The 15,704-nt window shown below is 39.4% G+C and overlaps 1 protein-coding gene across 1 annotated transcript in view; it reads right to left on the minus strand.

The window, feature by feature from the left end:
- TINAG (tubulointerstitial nephritis antigen) overlaps positions 1 to 2,029 on the minus strand; it is a 94,155-nt gene extending 92,126 nt beyond the window's left edge. Inside the window, exon 1 of the mRNA XM_060164118.1 lies at positions 1,675 to 2,029. Within this exon, the coding sequence (XP_060020101.1) occupies positions 1,675 to 2,029 (355 nt within the window). The remainder of the gene's footprint in view (positions 1 to 1,674) is intronic.
- Between the last annotated feature and the right edge of the window lie 13,675 nt (positions 2,030 to 15,704).

Here is a 15,704-nt window from a genome sequence, read left to right on the forward strand (position 1 = left end):
CCTAGGCAGCACCAAGCTCCTGGCTCCCAGATCCCTTTCTGCTGGCCCTTCCTCAGGTCACCTCACTCCTCACTCCTCAAGTCTCCCACCCAAGCTAATGTTATGCATTATTTTACATGTTAATGTTATATTCTGATATACTTTCTCACCGCACCCTAAGCGTTTCCTTCAAAGAATTTAACACAGTTTGCGATTGTACAGTGAATTTGTTAAATATCTTATAACCCCCACATATAACTTGACTGTCACTTCCATGAGGATAATGTCTTGTCTTTTTTCTTCCCCATGGTTGCCCCCAGCAAAAGCACAATGACTGGCCTGGTGGAGGTAGTCAATGAATATTTTTTTGATGAATGGCTAGGTCTGCCATTTCTAAGAGACTATCTGCCACTTTTTAGGGTGAAATAAATGTTTGCTGAACTGTTTACTGGTAAAGACAAAGGCCTGGCATTATTTTTTTTATTCAAATTAGTTGATTTACAATGTTGTGTTAATTTCTGCTGTACAGCAAAGTGATTCAGTTATACATATATATATATTCTTTTTCATATTCTTTTCCATATGGTTTATCACAGAACATTGAATATAATTCCTGTACTATACAGTAGGACCTTGTTTATCCATCCTATACCTAAAAGCTTATAATACATGTGTGTTTTAAGGAGTACTTCCTCAATTTTACAAACAAGATGACATTACTGAGAATGAAGGCAACATTCAGCATCTGGATCTTGCTAGAAGGATACCAAATCCTAGCTTATCCTACATTTTCTTCTAATTGTAATCTCCACTCACCATCACCCACTTAAAGTCATGTGACATAGCTCTGAGGAAACCTGCACTTCTGCCTGTATAAGTGGAGCAATAGAATTTTATTTTGTGTTTTTGGCAAATTTTGGATATATCGATTGCTCAGATTCTATAGCCATTTTACTATAATTAGACCAATACAGGAAATACCACCATTCTCCTTATGAATTATTTGTATTTATTTGCTCAGTCTTAGACTTTTAAAACTACCTTATATGGAGCACTCTTTTGTTTTTAATAGTTTAAAACCCCAGATTGGCAAAATGAAACAAAACAAAAACACACATCGTGACTCTATTTGGTATTACTTAGGCAGAGAGGGTGGCCAACTTTATTTTGCCTTTGCACTGGTTTAAATGACATTGCTATAACATAGGTTCTAATGCTACGAGGTCCAATAGTCTCATGAAATAGTAAGTAAACTGTTACATAAATCTGCAGAGGATCAGGCTTGTGAACTTGATGAGATTCTCTAAGAGGTTACACTCAAAAAAGTGTGAGCGATATTTTTCTTGTCAATACATATTACAAAAAAAAGAAATAAAGAGTTTTAAGTAACTTTTATATAAGTTGAGTGAGTATTCAGGACAGAATCTAGACCAGCCTTCGTGGCTGTCACAGCAGAACTTTCCTGAAGGCTCTAGTCTGATGCGTGTAACCGGCATGTAAACCAAAGCATGTTAACAATCCTAAGAAATTTATTCTGGTGACCGAAATATTCATTTTTCATTTCAACTTAAAAAAGGAAGGGAGGAAGGAAGGGAGGGAGGGAGGGAGGGAAGAAAGAGAAAGAGAAAGAAAAAGAAAGTTGGACAGATCTTGTTATGAACTAGAATAATGCTTGAACACATTCCCAAAGCCTACCTTCTGGATACCAAGGCTTTGTGTGAGGAGGCCATCCCTTCTTTTCACGGCAAAATGACTTGTAATCAGGACAGCAATCAGAATTCTCCCTTTCACAGAATTTATCACAGTAACACAGTGCATTTCTCTCATAGAACTGAGTCACACAGGCATCATCTCTGTCTTCACAACAACCAAAACTTCTACAGTATTGCCCTTTGAAAATGGCTCTTTTGAATCGAGTACCTTCCAAAATGGTGTGATTCCTAGTGAAATTAGCTCCTCGGTCCACTTCTCTTTGAGATAAATACTGTCTCTCCATCCAAATTTCTGTGGTGAGATAAGAAAGGATTAAAATCTTATATCCAGTCCACATTCTCCAGAGGTCAGGTGTGGCTCCCACTTGCTATTATATTCAATACCCTTGGCCTTGGGGCTTCTCCTTAGAGCCCGAATTCTAATCATCAAGACAACTCAGCCTGAATCCTGAAACTGATCCTTTACTTGGACTGAGTGTATTTCTTGTAGTTAAACATTAATCAAGAATTTCAATGTTTGCTCAAGATAAGTGTTAGAAATAGACCATTGTCATTCCTCCAACGTTTAGATTTTATATTTAATATAATGAGAAAAAATGTCCATCGCCATGAAAATAAATACCTAAAAATCTTAGGTATAGATGATATATTGAATATTGCTTGCTTCCAAAATAATCTAGATTCTTAAATCAAAAACCTCTCTGGAATACACATGGCCCAAATTATGGCTGTAATAACTACTGGCAAAGTGTAGGAAATTCAAAAGTCAAAAACAATTTTTCATCACCTACTTGCACTGCAACTAAAATCCAATCTCTCCTGGGGTTGTCTGCTAGGATCTGTCATAACAATAACACATGCCCAGTCACACACTGGCTTGATTTTTCCATGTGTACCCCACTCACCTACCAGAAGCATTTTGATTTCAAGGCTTAGTGGAGCCTAATTCAGCTAGAAATTCCCTGATGGTGACCTTAGTTTTCTCTACCTGAATCTCTACTTGACATCAATGCAGGAATCTGCAGTATCTGAAAAGCAGCTTATAGTCAAGAAAAATCAATCCTGTGTGCTAAAGAGCTTGGGCGGGGGGTGCGGGTAGGGGGCAGTTGTGAAGGAAACTCAAATGTCAAGATGTCTTTCGTGTTTCTGTAAAGCTGTGCAGTTTGCTATACCGTATTTATTCATTAACTATAATGACTCCCTTTGGGTTGTGGATAAATAACCAGCAGACGATGATTCAGCAAGAGTGGCCAGGTTGCCTAGAGGAAAGGACTTCTCTTGATGATCAGAAAACCTGGACTCTTGTCCCTGAGCTTACTGCTGAATTGGCTTTATGATCTTGGGCTCACAATTTTCTTCTCTGGTCCTCAGTTATTTTCCTATAAAATGAGTGCCTTCCTCTCCAAGGTTAATCCATACTGCCAACCATTTGAACTTGTTCCCCGACTTTGCTCTGTAAATTATCTGACTCACACTTCTATTTTCATTGTTTCCCTTTCTTCTGGCACCTTCCTCTCAGGCTATAAACCAGTGCAAATCTCTTTATCTTTTGTCATTTTACTTTTACATCATCATGGTGTCAATTTCCATAATCCCACTGTCTCTCCAATCCCAAAACTGCTGGCTCCACTTCCTTGCCACCAGCTGAGTCACTAAACTACTGCAAAATACTGTCTCCAGTCCCACCGACCATCGCTAACGTCGATTCCCATTGACCTGTGTCCATCTTGATCACACCTGAACCCTTTGCAGCATTTAACCCTGTGTAGTGAACTAGTCAAGAACAGGAGCCAAAGAGTTAGACTAATGAAGTTCAAATCCTAGTTTCACCACTGACCAGCAGCACGTCTTTGAGAAAGTGGCTTAGTCTCTCTATACTTTAATTTCATCATCTGCAACATTTAGATAACAATATTTATTATCATATCAGGTAGGTGGGAAACTTAAATGAGATAATACATAAAGTACTTAGCACATCATTCATGCTCAATAAATGTCAGTTATCATTCAAAAGTACAATCTCCAACTAAAAACTCTTTTCTCCTTTAAATCCGATGCTTTCATGCTCTCCTGCTTCACGTCACATTTTTCATAAAGTTCCCAATTTATCTGCTTACTCTTGGACTCACTTCCTTCTCTTCTCTGTGGTCATTTAAAGTGTTCTTATCAGTATCCTCAATCCTTTCCCTCCCTGGTCCTCACGTATCATCTTTCCTCAAAACACTCAGCATTGAATCAACCTAAAAGCCATAGGTTACAAGACTCTGTATGAGGTGGACCTCCAAACGTGGTATCTCTCTGGCCTCAATTTAAACCATTTTACCCCTCAACCTTATTGGTCTGGTCATCACAATAACCTTGCCCTTCCTCACCATGCCAGGCACACTCCTATCTTAGGACCCTTGCACTTGCTGTTCCTTCTGCCTGAACCATGCTTCCCTGATATACACATGGCTCAATCTCTCATCTCTTTCAAGCCCTTTTTCAAATGACACCTTCTCAGAGAGACCTTGCCTACATTTCCTACCTAAAATGACACCACATCTCCAGTCCCAGCTCACTCTATCCCCATTCTCTGTGCCTATTACTGATATATTAACATTATATTCATCAATCTTATTTATTTTCTGTATTTCCTCTCCAGAAAGCTCTACAAAATCATAGAATTGTGTCTATGTATAATTTGTCTGTTGACCATTTTATCTTCATCACTTAGTTCCTGACACATATTAGGCACTCAAAAAGCATTTATTCAATAAATATATGAATCCTACAATTTGCATTTTCTACCCCTGTACTATGTCTACTGTTGGAGATGATCCACCAGCTTGTAGAATTGCTACCACAACAAATTTTTTGACTTTGGTCTCAGCTAAGCTCTTAAGTGCTTCTCATATTTCTTTAACTTGTTCCCTTTGGAGCCATTACAAACCTTGATTTCCTAACTTCCTAGAGAACGTCACTTTTAGGGAAGACATTCTCTCAGAGGTTACCAAGCAAACAAAGACAGCAAATGTTAATCCCATGCCTTCCTGTCATCAAACTCATAAACCAATCTACATTTGCAGCCATCCTCTCCATCTTCCTTCCAGACCCAGAAGATGAGGTGTCATCCTGTTCCTAGGGAATTCTTCCATCTATGATTTTTAGTCTTCCACCATTTCTCTTAGTCCTTCACTTATCACTTGGTTCATATACATCTTCAACCCTTTTCTCATCCAATGACTTCAGCCCCTGGGTAGGATTCAGCAGATGCTGTTGACACTCTGTCCATATTCCCATCATCTGTACCATTTTAGGAAAAGCTGGCTGAAATTGCATCCCTATGAGTTAGTGACCAGAGCTCCCTCCTTCCCCAGCCCCACTGCATAACAATCCAGAAGTGCTAAGAATTAACACCCTCCCTGTAACCCAGAAGAAGCCCTTTAAATAATGCATGGAAGAGTTGATGTATAAGTACCCCACTCTCCTTATTCTTTGATGGGTTATGTCTGATACCCACATACACATAACTCTCACCCTGAGGTAAGATTGGGAACCCCACAGTCAGAAGGGATTGACAGTGGTGCCCTAACTTATTTGTTTATAGCACATGGTTAAATATTACAGTTTAAGTGTATCTACTGATTATACTATCTCACTTCAATCATTTCACTGTCTCAACATTTACGAAAGCTTTCAAATATCCCTGCAAAGAAACTTCACATTGAAAGTGACATATTTGACACAAGTTCTACTACTAATATATTCCTTTAGACTAGTAGTTTTTAATAGGGGATGACTGCCTCCCAAGAGAAGTTTAGCAATGTCTGGAGACTGCTTTGATTGTCTGGACCACAAGCATCTGGTGGATGGAGGCTAGGGAAGCTGCAGAGCTTCCTAGAATGCACAGGACAGAACACACAACAGAGAATTATCTGGCCAAAATTGTCCATAATGACACTGGCAATTAACGCTGATTGACACATTACAAACATTTTAAAACAACTAACAAGAAATCAGAAAAAAATAAAATGCTCGTATTTACTTGCAATTTGGATTTACATGAAGGTTGATCAGATGAATCTCCAATAAATGATTCTTCAACATAATAATCAATAACTGTAATACAGTGGGTGGATTTTCAAAAACTGGAGGTGTAACATATGCATAACTAGAAAGGTTAGAGTCCACCATGCCACACCCTCTTTCAACATGACCATTCTCCTTGGATGAGCTTCATTTCCGATGAGAAGAAAGTGCTGCATTTCCTCTTTTTGTGATTTTTACTACCTTCATTACACAGGAACAATGGAGGAAATCAGCACCTTTGGATGTTTCCTAGGAAAGAATGAAGGCAATCAAATAAGTTGTCTTAACACTAGATCTTAGCTAGATCCTACAAAAAAGGACTGGACACTGGAGATTTTAGTCACATTTATCCATTTGTCCTCTCTTATCCACAGTTTCCCTTTCCATGGTTTCAGTTCCCCACAGTCAATCGTGGTCTGAAAAAATTAAATGGAAAATTCCAGAAATAAACAATTCATAAGTTTTAAATTGTGCACTGTTCTGAGTAGCGTAATGAAATCTCACACCGACTAGCTCCATCCCACCCAGTATATGAATCATCACTCTTTCTGGCATGTCCAGGTTGTATGTGCTACCCACCTATTCATCCCTTAGTGGCCATCTCGGTTATCAGATCGACTGTTGGGATATCCCAGTCCTTGTGTTCCAGGAACCCTTATCTTACTTATAATGGCCCCAAAGCACAAGAGTAGTGATACTGGCAATTCAGATATTCTCTTACTGTGCCTAATTTATAAATTGAACTTTACTATAGGTATGTATGTATAGGAAAAAACATAGTATTATACATACAGGTTGGTACTATCCAAGGTTTCAGGCATTCACTGGGGCTTTTAGAATGTATGCCCTGTGGTTAAGAGGGTAGTACCATAATTGGAAGTTTTTAGATATATTTAAATAGGCAAAAATGGGGAGAGAGGGAGAGAAAGAGAGAGAACTCAAATTTTAGAGTAAAGAGTTTCAATGAGACATAAAGAAAACTTTTGCCTACAAAGTGTAGTTGTCTTTGGATTAGGTTGCTAAGAGGGACTGGAAGATTTTACACATTGTAATTACAATATATGTCTGTATATGTACATATATATGTCTATTTAATACACAATACACATTGTGTGTTAAAGAGTGCACATAATCTCTTTGGATCTTGCAGTAGTCCATGATGGTAGAATTTATAATTATTATCCCTATTTTCATTTTTACAAATGAAGAACTAAGACTCAAGTGACTATGCAAGTACACAGCCAATGATGAAGCTGTTGACCCCAAGATCAGGGCACACATTCCTGCCCCATCCAGCCTTTCTGTTTAAGTATTCACCTGGTCATCTTGACTAAACCCTGCCCTTAGCCCATGACATGGATACTCTATCCAGATTCTTTCCAACCCAGTGAGTCCTGAGGTGGGGAGAATATGAGAGGGGGTAGAGATCTAGCAAAGGATCATGGGGTTTTTCACTGACTGGTTCTACATTGTAAAAACACTCAAGTGAAACCCTAATCCTCTGTGGAAGTTTACCAGTTAATGCAGACTTGGTCTCTAATTATACATTACTGAGAAAATTGAAAAAAAAAATTAGTAGATCCATGAAATGGAAAAGAGAATCTTAAATAGCTCCCTAACAAGTAATAGTTCAGGATGCTGGACCCAGGTCTAGGCATGTAGCAATTTGTCTCAAAATCTTCTCACCTCTCACAGTAATTAAACAGATACTTTGGGTTTACTTTCCCCTTGTCTTTTACTTTTTTTGAAATAGCAATGTCAACATCTTTTTCCATTAAAAATTTTTTTTTCCAACATAGAATTGCATGTACAGCTATTTATGTAGCATGCATTTGCAGATTAAGAGAGTCTAGTGGGAATATTTGATTTAGACCAATAGGCACCAAAGCAAACCTCTAATGGGCCAAGAGAATGCATCCAGTTTGGGCCTGGAAGGAAAAGAGGCCCTGACCAAGGCCGCATTTTACCTCCCACCTGGTCTCCACTCTGGTTCAAAGACCTCCTACAGAGATTATGCTGCCCATTCTTTTTTTTGTTTTGTGTTGTTTTTGGGTTTTTTTGCGTTACGCGGGCCTCTCACTGTTGTGGCCTCTCCCATTGCGGAACACAGGCTCTGGACGTGCAGGCTCAGCGGCCATGGCTCACGGGCCCAGCCGCTCTGTGGCATGTGGGATCTTCCCGGACTGGGGCACGAACCCGTGTTCCCTGCATCGGCAGGCAGACTCTCAACCACTGAGCCATCAGGGAAGCCCGTATGCTGCCCATTCTTTGCCTTGATGTAAATAGGGGAGGAGCCTATGAAATCTCATAATGATAAGACCCAAAAAGAAAGAAAAAAAAATCAAAGAAAATGAAAGAAAATTCAGGAGGCAAAGGAGATCATAAAAGACTACAAAAGAGAAAAAGCTAACAGAAAAAAAGTTATTAGAGGAAAAGGTGTGCATATGAGTGAGAACAAAATTTTCTTTCACATCAAAATTCTAATTTCAATATATTTAAACAGGAAACAATAGGGGATGCAAACAGTTATCCTCTAGAGATAATAAAATTTTTTTTAATTAATGCTTTATTTCACATGAGGTAGTTGAAAATAAGAAATAGGCCTGCCATCTAATTCTCTTAGCATGCTTTTAGCAGAACAACACTTTGAGAAAAGGCAGTTTTAGTTACTCATTATTTTATTCAAAAAAAATATATATATATAAAACTTCAAATGTACTCCAGGCACTACTATATTTGGGGGATGCGCAGATTAATAAAACCTAATTCTAATCCTTACAGAGCAACCCAGTATAGCCAGGGAAGCCAGCTTGTAAAAACATCTTTGCAAGGAGCCTTGAAAATTGTTATTACAGAGACCGTCAGAGGGTTTAATAAAAGCACAAAGGATGCAGTGGCCAACCCTTCCTGGTGGAATTAGGAAGGATGTTACTAAGGAAATGACATTTCATTTGAGGCTTAAAGTAAGTAAGGAGGATATTTGTCATGTAAAGTAGATATAATTCTAGACTGAGAAACAGAACATAACACAAGACACATTTGAAAAATTAGTAGAGGCCAGATACTTTTGGATCTTGAATGACAAGGACACACCAAGTACAGACTTCACTTTAAAAATAAGAAGGAATATTAGTCAGTTGTTTTCCCTCACCCCCAAACTTTTTAAAGTAACAACATACATTTTCCTTTAGGGATCTACTCTTCCTCCAAGCCATGGAGTCTTGGTGAAGGTGACCATCATAGGTCTTCATCTCACCACTTCTGGAGATCTCATGTGACATAAACTGAGCCCGTCACTCTCTCCTGAGAACTGAATCTTGAGTGGAGTGACTGGTTTGAGGTATTCAGATACTGACACTCCCACAACTGGCCAGGAGGTACTGACCAAGATCCTCGGTCAGTCATCTTTTCTTTAATTTCTGTGAATACCAATATCCTTCAAAAAATTCTTTTGGGGAGACCTTCGATTAACCATAGTCAGTACCTGTCATTTTTAACTAATGAATCCTTGGGACAGGAAGTTATTCCAAATTCATAACAAGACAAGGATATGGTCAGGATGGCATTTTTTGGTAGATCATCATGCTAGCAAAACAGAGGATGGATCAGATGAGGGTGAGACTGGAGACTGGGAAACTATTGCAGGAGTGTCAGCAAGGATGATGAGAACTTGGCCTTGAAAAGTGGTTCTGAAATAGAGTAAAATAAGAAAGATATGAAGCAGGTAATACTTGTAAAATGTTTCACTGAATGTGGAGATAAAGGAATAGGGGTCACCCAGGGTGAGTTCCAGGGTTCTTGCACTTATGACTAGATAGTAGCAGTAGCTACAGAAGAAGAAGTTTGGGGTAAAAGTTAGCTCAGTTTGGAATCTATTTTGATTTTCTGGCGGCTTATCCAGATGGGGATGCCTAATGAGAAACTGACTTCCATCTTTGCTAGAGTGTAGATTTGCAAGTCATCAACATATAGTAAGAGCCATGAACATGAATGGCAGTGCCCATGGTCAGCCAGGGCTAAGGCAAGACTCTGGAAGGAAGCTATTTGAATAGTTTTTGTAAATGTGTTTGCAAGGAATTTTATTTTAGAATCTCATGGGCTATACTGAAAGGTTTTTTTATAATTTTTTTCATAAACTATATGAAAATTCCAAATATTCCTCAGATATTTGTTTTATGAGAGACATCATGATATATCAGAATGATTCTTAGCTTTGGATTCAAGTCAAAAGTAGATCGAAATTCCTTACCAGCCATGTGACATGAGTCAAGTTATTTTATCTTCTTATGGGCTTGGTTAACTCACGTATCAAAATAGGAAGCATAATACCAATCTTATAAAGTTGTTTTGAGGATTAAATAAAATAATCTATGAGAAAGTACTGGAAACATGCAGAAGCTCCTTTCCTTGCAAAGGATTAGTTCACAAAATGCCGATCTTAAGCCAATGTATTTAAAATCCAAAGGGACTCCACTGCTTCAGCTTGTGGTCCTAATTCATTCTCCTAAAATGACTTAAAATTAAACTTAATCTTATCTTCTTTGTTGATTTGTATTTATTTAGAACTCTTTTTCAAAACCTAACTGTTTCATCTATATGAAAATATGTGAATAAGGCCAGCCACTTTCTCAATGATCTCTGCACAAGTGATAGGGGAATTCCTAGAATATGGCAATAGCGTTTACTGCCTCATCACTACTTTTAATTTGCAAAATGTGAAAAAGCTTTGAGCCTGTGGAATCTCTACTAGCTTGAGGCAATCATCCTAAATGTACAATTCCAGTACACCTAATGTTTAAAACCCCTTTCAGTTACAAACCCATCGCCTCCCTCTGAACTCCTAACCTAGTGGTTTGCACACTGGCTGTAGAATAGAATCACTGAGGAAGTAAAAATTATGAAAAATAAAAGTAAACCAGTCTCCAGGTCTTATCCCAAGAAATGATGATCTCATCGGTACAGTATGAAATATGGTAAAACTCAAAAACAGCTGCTGGAACCACACACTCAAAAGCTGTTTCATTTTTTCACTTTTTTTCATCTCTTGTCTATTAATTTCAATGTTACAGACCCAGGGCCTGATTTGTGATATGTCCTCTAGATTCATTGAAAAATGAGTCATTCCATATACTTGTGCAATACTCATCCATTTCTTTACCACTTTTAATTTATAAAAATTATCTCTGGGCTTCCCTGGTGGCGCAGTGGTTGAGGATCCACCTGCCGATGCGGGGGACACAGGTTTGTGCCCCAGTCTGGGAAGATCCCACATGCCGCAGAGCGGCTGGGCCCATGAGCCATGGCCGCTGAGCCTGTGCGTCCGGAGCCTGCGCTCTGCAAAGGGGGAGGCCACAACAGTGAGGGGCCCGTGTATGGCAAAAAAAAAAAAAAAAAAAAAAATTATCTCTAGTTTCCATCCCATCATGTCTTTTTCATTTTGGCACTTATTTTGTACTTATCTACCAGAATGGGGTTTATCATGATGATAAATTATCTCAAAACTAACACATGAGTGGCAGTCTATGACTCAAGAAACACAATGACCAAAAATGACCTAACATTACTACTAACCCCATCTACTGGTGATGGGTGCTTTTAATTGCAGCGTAATTTCATTCACAGAGTGAGAGTCCATGAATTGAAAATTTATAAGTGGAAACGCTTCTGTGAAATAATGCCATTTTCAGCAACATGGGTATAACTAGAAATGATCATACTAACTAAAGTAAGTCAGAAAGAGAAAGAAGAATACTATATATATCACTTATATGTGGAATCTAAAATATGACACAAATGAACCTATCTATGAAGCAGAAACAGACTCAGACATAGAGAACAGATTTGTCGTTGCCAAGGGGGTTGGGGGAGGGATGGAGTGGGAGGCTGGGGTTAGCAGATGTAAGCTTTTAGATATAGAATGAATAAACAACAAGTTCCTACTGTATAGTACTGGGAACTATATTCAATATCCTGTGATAACTATAATGGAAAAGAATATAAAAAAAGAATGTATATATATGTATAACTGAATCACTTTGCTGTACAGCAGAAATTAACACAACATTGTAAATCAACTATACTTCAATTTAAAAATAAGAAAAGCTTCTGTACCAGATATATAATAGTCACTCAATATATATTAGTTTCTTCTCTAGATTATGCCCTTGCTCCACCCCTCCCTTTCCTATCATTCACCTTTGGATAATAATATGCATTAGGCAGACCTTAAATTGTCTAACCTTAAATTCTAAACTCTTGTGGGCTATTAATATTTGGCAATCTATTTCTTCTTTTTTTAGAATAGAAGGGAGTTTGTATTCATAAGCGGGGATCCTGAGGGCATTCACTTCCCATTTACTCACAGATACAGTGGTAACAACCCATTCGAAAATGATGATGTTCCATCAGACCAGAATGAGGCAAATGAGATAAAACACTGAGTGAGATGGTTGTATGTGGGTTGAGGGAAGGATGACGGTTCCAGACAAGGATAGGGCTCCCTGTTTCTCATCATAAATAGGCACATTTTTGTGTGTTTTACAGGCATCATATGTTGTGGGTCCTTCCCTCCCCAGCGTGAGGCAGGAACCACAGCTGATTGGAAAACCTGAGTCATTTTCAGCAGCTGCTCTAGTGAAAACCAGGAGAGAGAAAGGGAAGTGTTTCCATTTTCACAAACAAAAGGGAGATTGGAGATGAAGGACTACCTCTAAAATATTTCAAAGCTCCAAGAACAAAAAAAAAAAGGAAAAAAAAAGAAAGAAAGAAACAGGAACACATACCTTCCACAATACAGAGGGATATAAATAACACACCTGAAATGATCTCATTCAAAGCAGTGTGTTCAAGAAAAGAAAGTGTTGTGTTTGGAATTAAAGAGGACCAAACTTGGGTTTCGACTTTAGCCCTCAAATTTTGGTGTATTTTTTTTAGAAGTCACTTAATACTTCTGTGAATCAGTTTCTAAGTGAAATGACAATAAATAGACCAGTTCAGCATATTTTTCTCCCATGCAGGCTGTCTGTGTGAAGGACATCAACAAAGATGTTGATGGTAAAGACCATGAGCCAAGCTGAACCTTCTTCCATGTTTCTGCCCCTCCTGCAACATGGTGCAAATCTCACGCCCATACATTTTTGCTGCTGGACTCAGAGTCAGTCTAGGCATCTAATGACCATCTGAAGCTGTATCAGCCGCTGTATTCCAATACTGAATTAAATCTCGGAGACAGAGTTTCGGGTGAAGGAGAAAAGAATAACTTTATTGCTTTGCCAGGCAAAGAGGGCCACAGCGGACTAATGTCCTCAAAACTGTGTGTCCCAACCTGGAGGGGATAGTGAGGAGTCTTATAGTAATGGTTCAAAGATGACATGATCCACTCCTGGACATTTTTCTGATTGGTTGATGGTGAGGTAAGTGGGAGTCAGAATCATCAACCTTCTGGTTCCAACCAGTCTGGGGTCTACGTGCTTGTGGGCAGCACACAGTTAACTTCTCCCACCTGGTGGGGGTTTCAGTATCTGCAAAACAGCCCAAAGATATCCTTATGTGTATCCCTTGAGGGGGAACCTGGCCCCTGCCCCAAGGCTGCACTATTGTTTCTTGACTGCTCCTCCCTTGTCTCTGCATCCCTTCCCTTCCCTGATTAATAAATACTTGAACCTGCCCATTGGAACTCAGGGAAGGTCATGGAGGCTGAATGAAGCCTATTTCCTGTAATCAAGAAACAAGGGACGCAGAATGGCTTTTGTGCCCAGGAGCCAAACAGGGTCCTGCTCAGCATCACATCTAATGAATTAGTATCAGATTCTGTCTTATATTTTTATACCCCCAAAGCAACAAAATCTTCAGCATTATAAAGTCTAGTTCAGTCGTGTAAAACTTACACCACCAAATGGCTTTCCTAGCTTCGGTGTGTAAAATAATGACATTCAGCTTATTTTATAGCTGTCCACAATAATATTTTGGTACTTATGTTAAAAGGTTCCTTTTAGATAATTTTTCAAAACAACTCTTAGTTTGAGTTTGAGACATCACTTAGATAAAAACTAGTTGCAGATTTTTAATAGTAATTTTTTGGCTTGCCTGCCCTTCTGTGAGGTGGAAGTTGGTTCTTACACTTACATTCAGGCACCCAGATGCCTACAGTATCATGAAGAAGGGAAAAAGAGAAAATTGCTTTATACTGTATGACAATATTGAGATTGACTTATGCAATTTTAAAAGTAAAAGGTAAAGTTTTCTGGAATTCTATTGCTTTCTCTAAAGGACCAACCAACAAACAGAGACCATTCCCAGGAAAATGATATGCTCAGATGATTTTAGATCAGATTATTTAGGAATCTCATTCCTCACATAGCTTCATTTATTGGCTATGATGCCTTTTGAAATCTATATCTCCATCTAGATCTTGCTTCAAATTCCTCATCCACATTTTAACTGTGCACTGGATATGTCCACTTAAACATCTCTCAGTGATCTTAAACTCAACATTTGTAAAACTAAATTTACCTTCTGCCTTTTCCATTCCCCTCTCTTTTTGCCTCCATTCCCACTCACAACACACACACACATACACATACATACACACACACACACACTCTATGTTCCAATATTTGTCAGAATAGGCTAGCCTTATTCTGTATGAACAAACAGCCCCAAAATCTCAAAGCATAACATATGAAGTTTATTTCCAGCTCACACAAAGTCCTCTCTTGACTGGGCAACAATCCAGAGCAGCTGCCCTCCACGGCGTGACTCAGGGTTCTCAGCTGCTGTGATTCTGTGGCTCTACCATCTCCACGTACGGCCTCCCTGCTTCTTGCCAAAGAGGAAGAAAGAGAGCAGAGGATGACACCAAGCTTTCTATGGCTTCCTCCCAGAAGTAGCAGTCATCACCTCCACTCACGTCTCATTAGCTGGCAATGGTTACACAGTCTCTCCTCACTGCAAGGGTGTTGCCAAGTCTAGTTGTCCACGTGGCAGAAAGAAGGAACAGGAAATAAAGATCACACAGCATGGTCTTTAACTAAATTTCAGATTCCCAGGCCAGAACCTATGACTTCATCCCTTTCTCTCCATCACGCCCACACTCCATCCATGCATAAGTGGATACCATTAATTTTGCTTTCTCTATATCTCCTTAGTCAGTCCACTTTTCTTTATTCCCCCACTTAGTAAATTCAAACTCATATCACCTCTGTCTTTGATGACCACAGCCACTTTCTCACAGGGCTCCCTGCCCACAGTATTCTCTCCATTCAATTATCTACACAGCAACCATGGTGATCCTTTAAAAATACCAACATGATCATGTTGACTTAACCTCCAGCTTAAAATCCTTCAGTAGCTCCCCATTGCTTTAAAACAAAATGCCCAAACCAGCAAATATGATTTATAAGACCCTGTATTACTTGGTACGTGCTTACCTCTCTAACTGCACCTTTTACAAATTCACGCCTTGTAGTGGGTGTGGTGCTGCGCTGCTCAGAGCCCCTTCAAGTCCCAGGCCCTTCTCTTGAGTCACTAGAAGGTGGCCAGCTAACGGCTTGTGGCTGAAACCCTTTTCCAGAATTGCCTTCTACCAAAGGAAGCTGCCTCACCCTAGTTTACTCCTTCACTGCCACCCCACTCCCCGGGCAACATTATCCAACGTCAGTGGAAGATACAAAGGCCCTCTACTTGCTTCAATCTGTGATACATTTAAAGAGCCATCCTGGTTCTAGAACACACTATGTGGGAGCCCGAGATCCCTGTTGTAACTTCATCACATCCCAACTTCTCCCACTGCCCAGTCCTGCCTCCCTCCCCCCGTGACAGGTGCTGTCAACTGAACACACTTTCCAATAACCTCCTACACTGACATCGCTGTCCTCGACTCCATTTCTGGGGGAACCTAAAACGTGCCTCAAACTCTGTGCTGCATCCACTTGAAATACTAAC

The sequence above is a fragment of the Lagenorhynchus albirostris genome, chromosome 10, assembly GCF_949774975.1.
Source record: "Lagenorhynchus albirostris chromosome 10, mLagAlb1.1, whole genome shotgun sequence".
Classification (NCBI taxonomy): Eukaryota; Metazoa; Chordata; class Mammalia; order Artiodactyla; family Delphinidae; genus Lagenorhynchus; species Lagenorhynchus albirostris.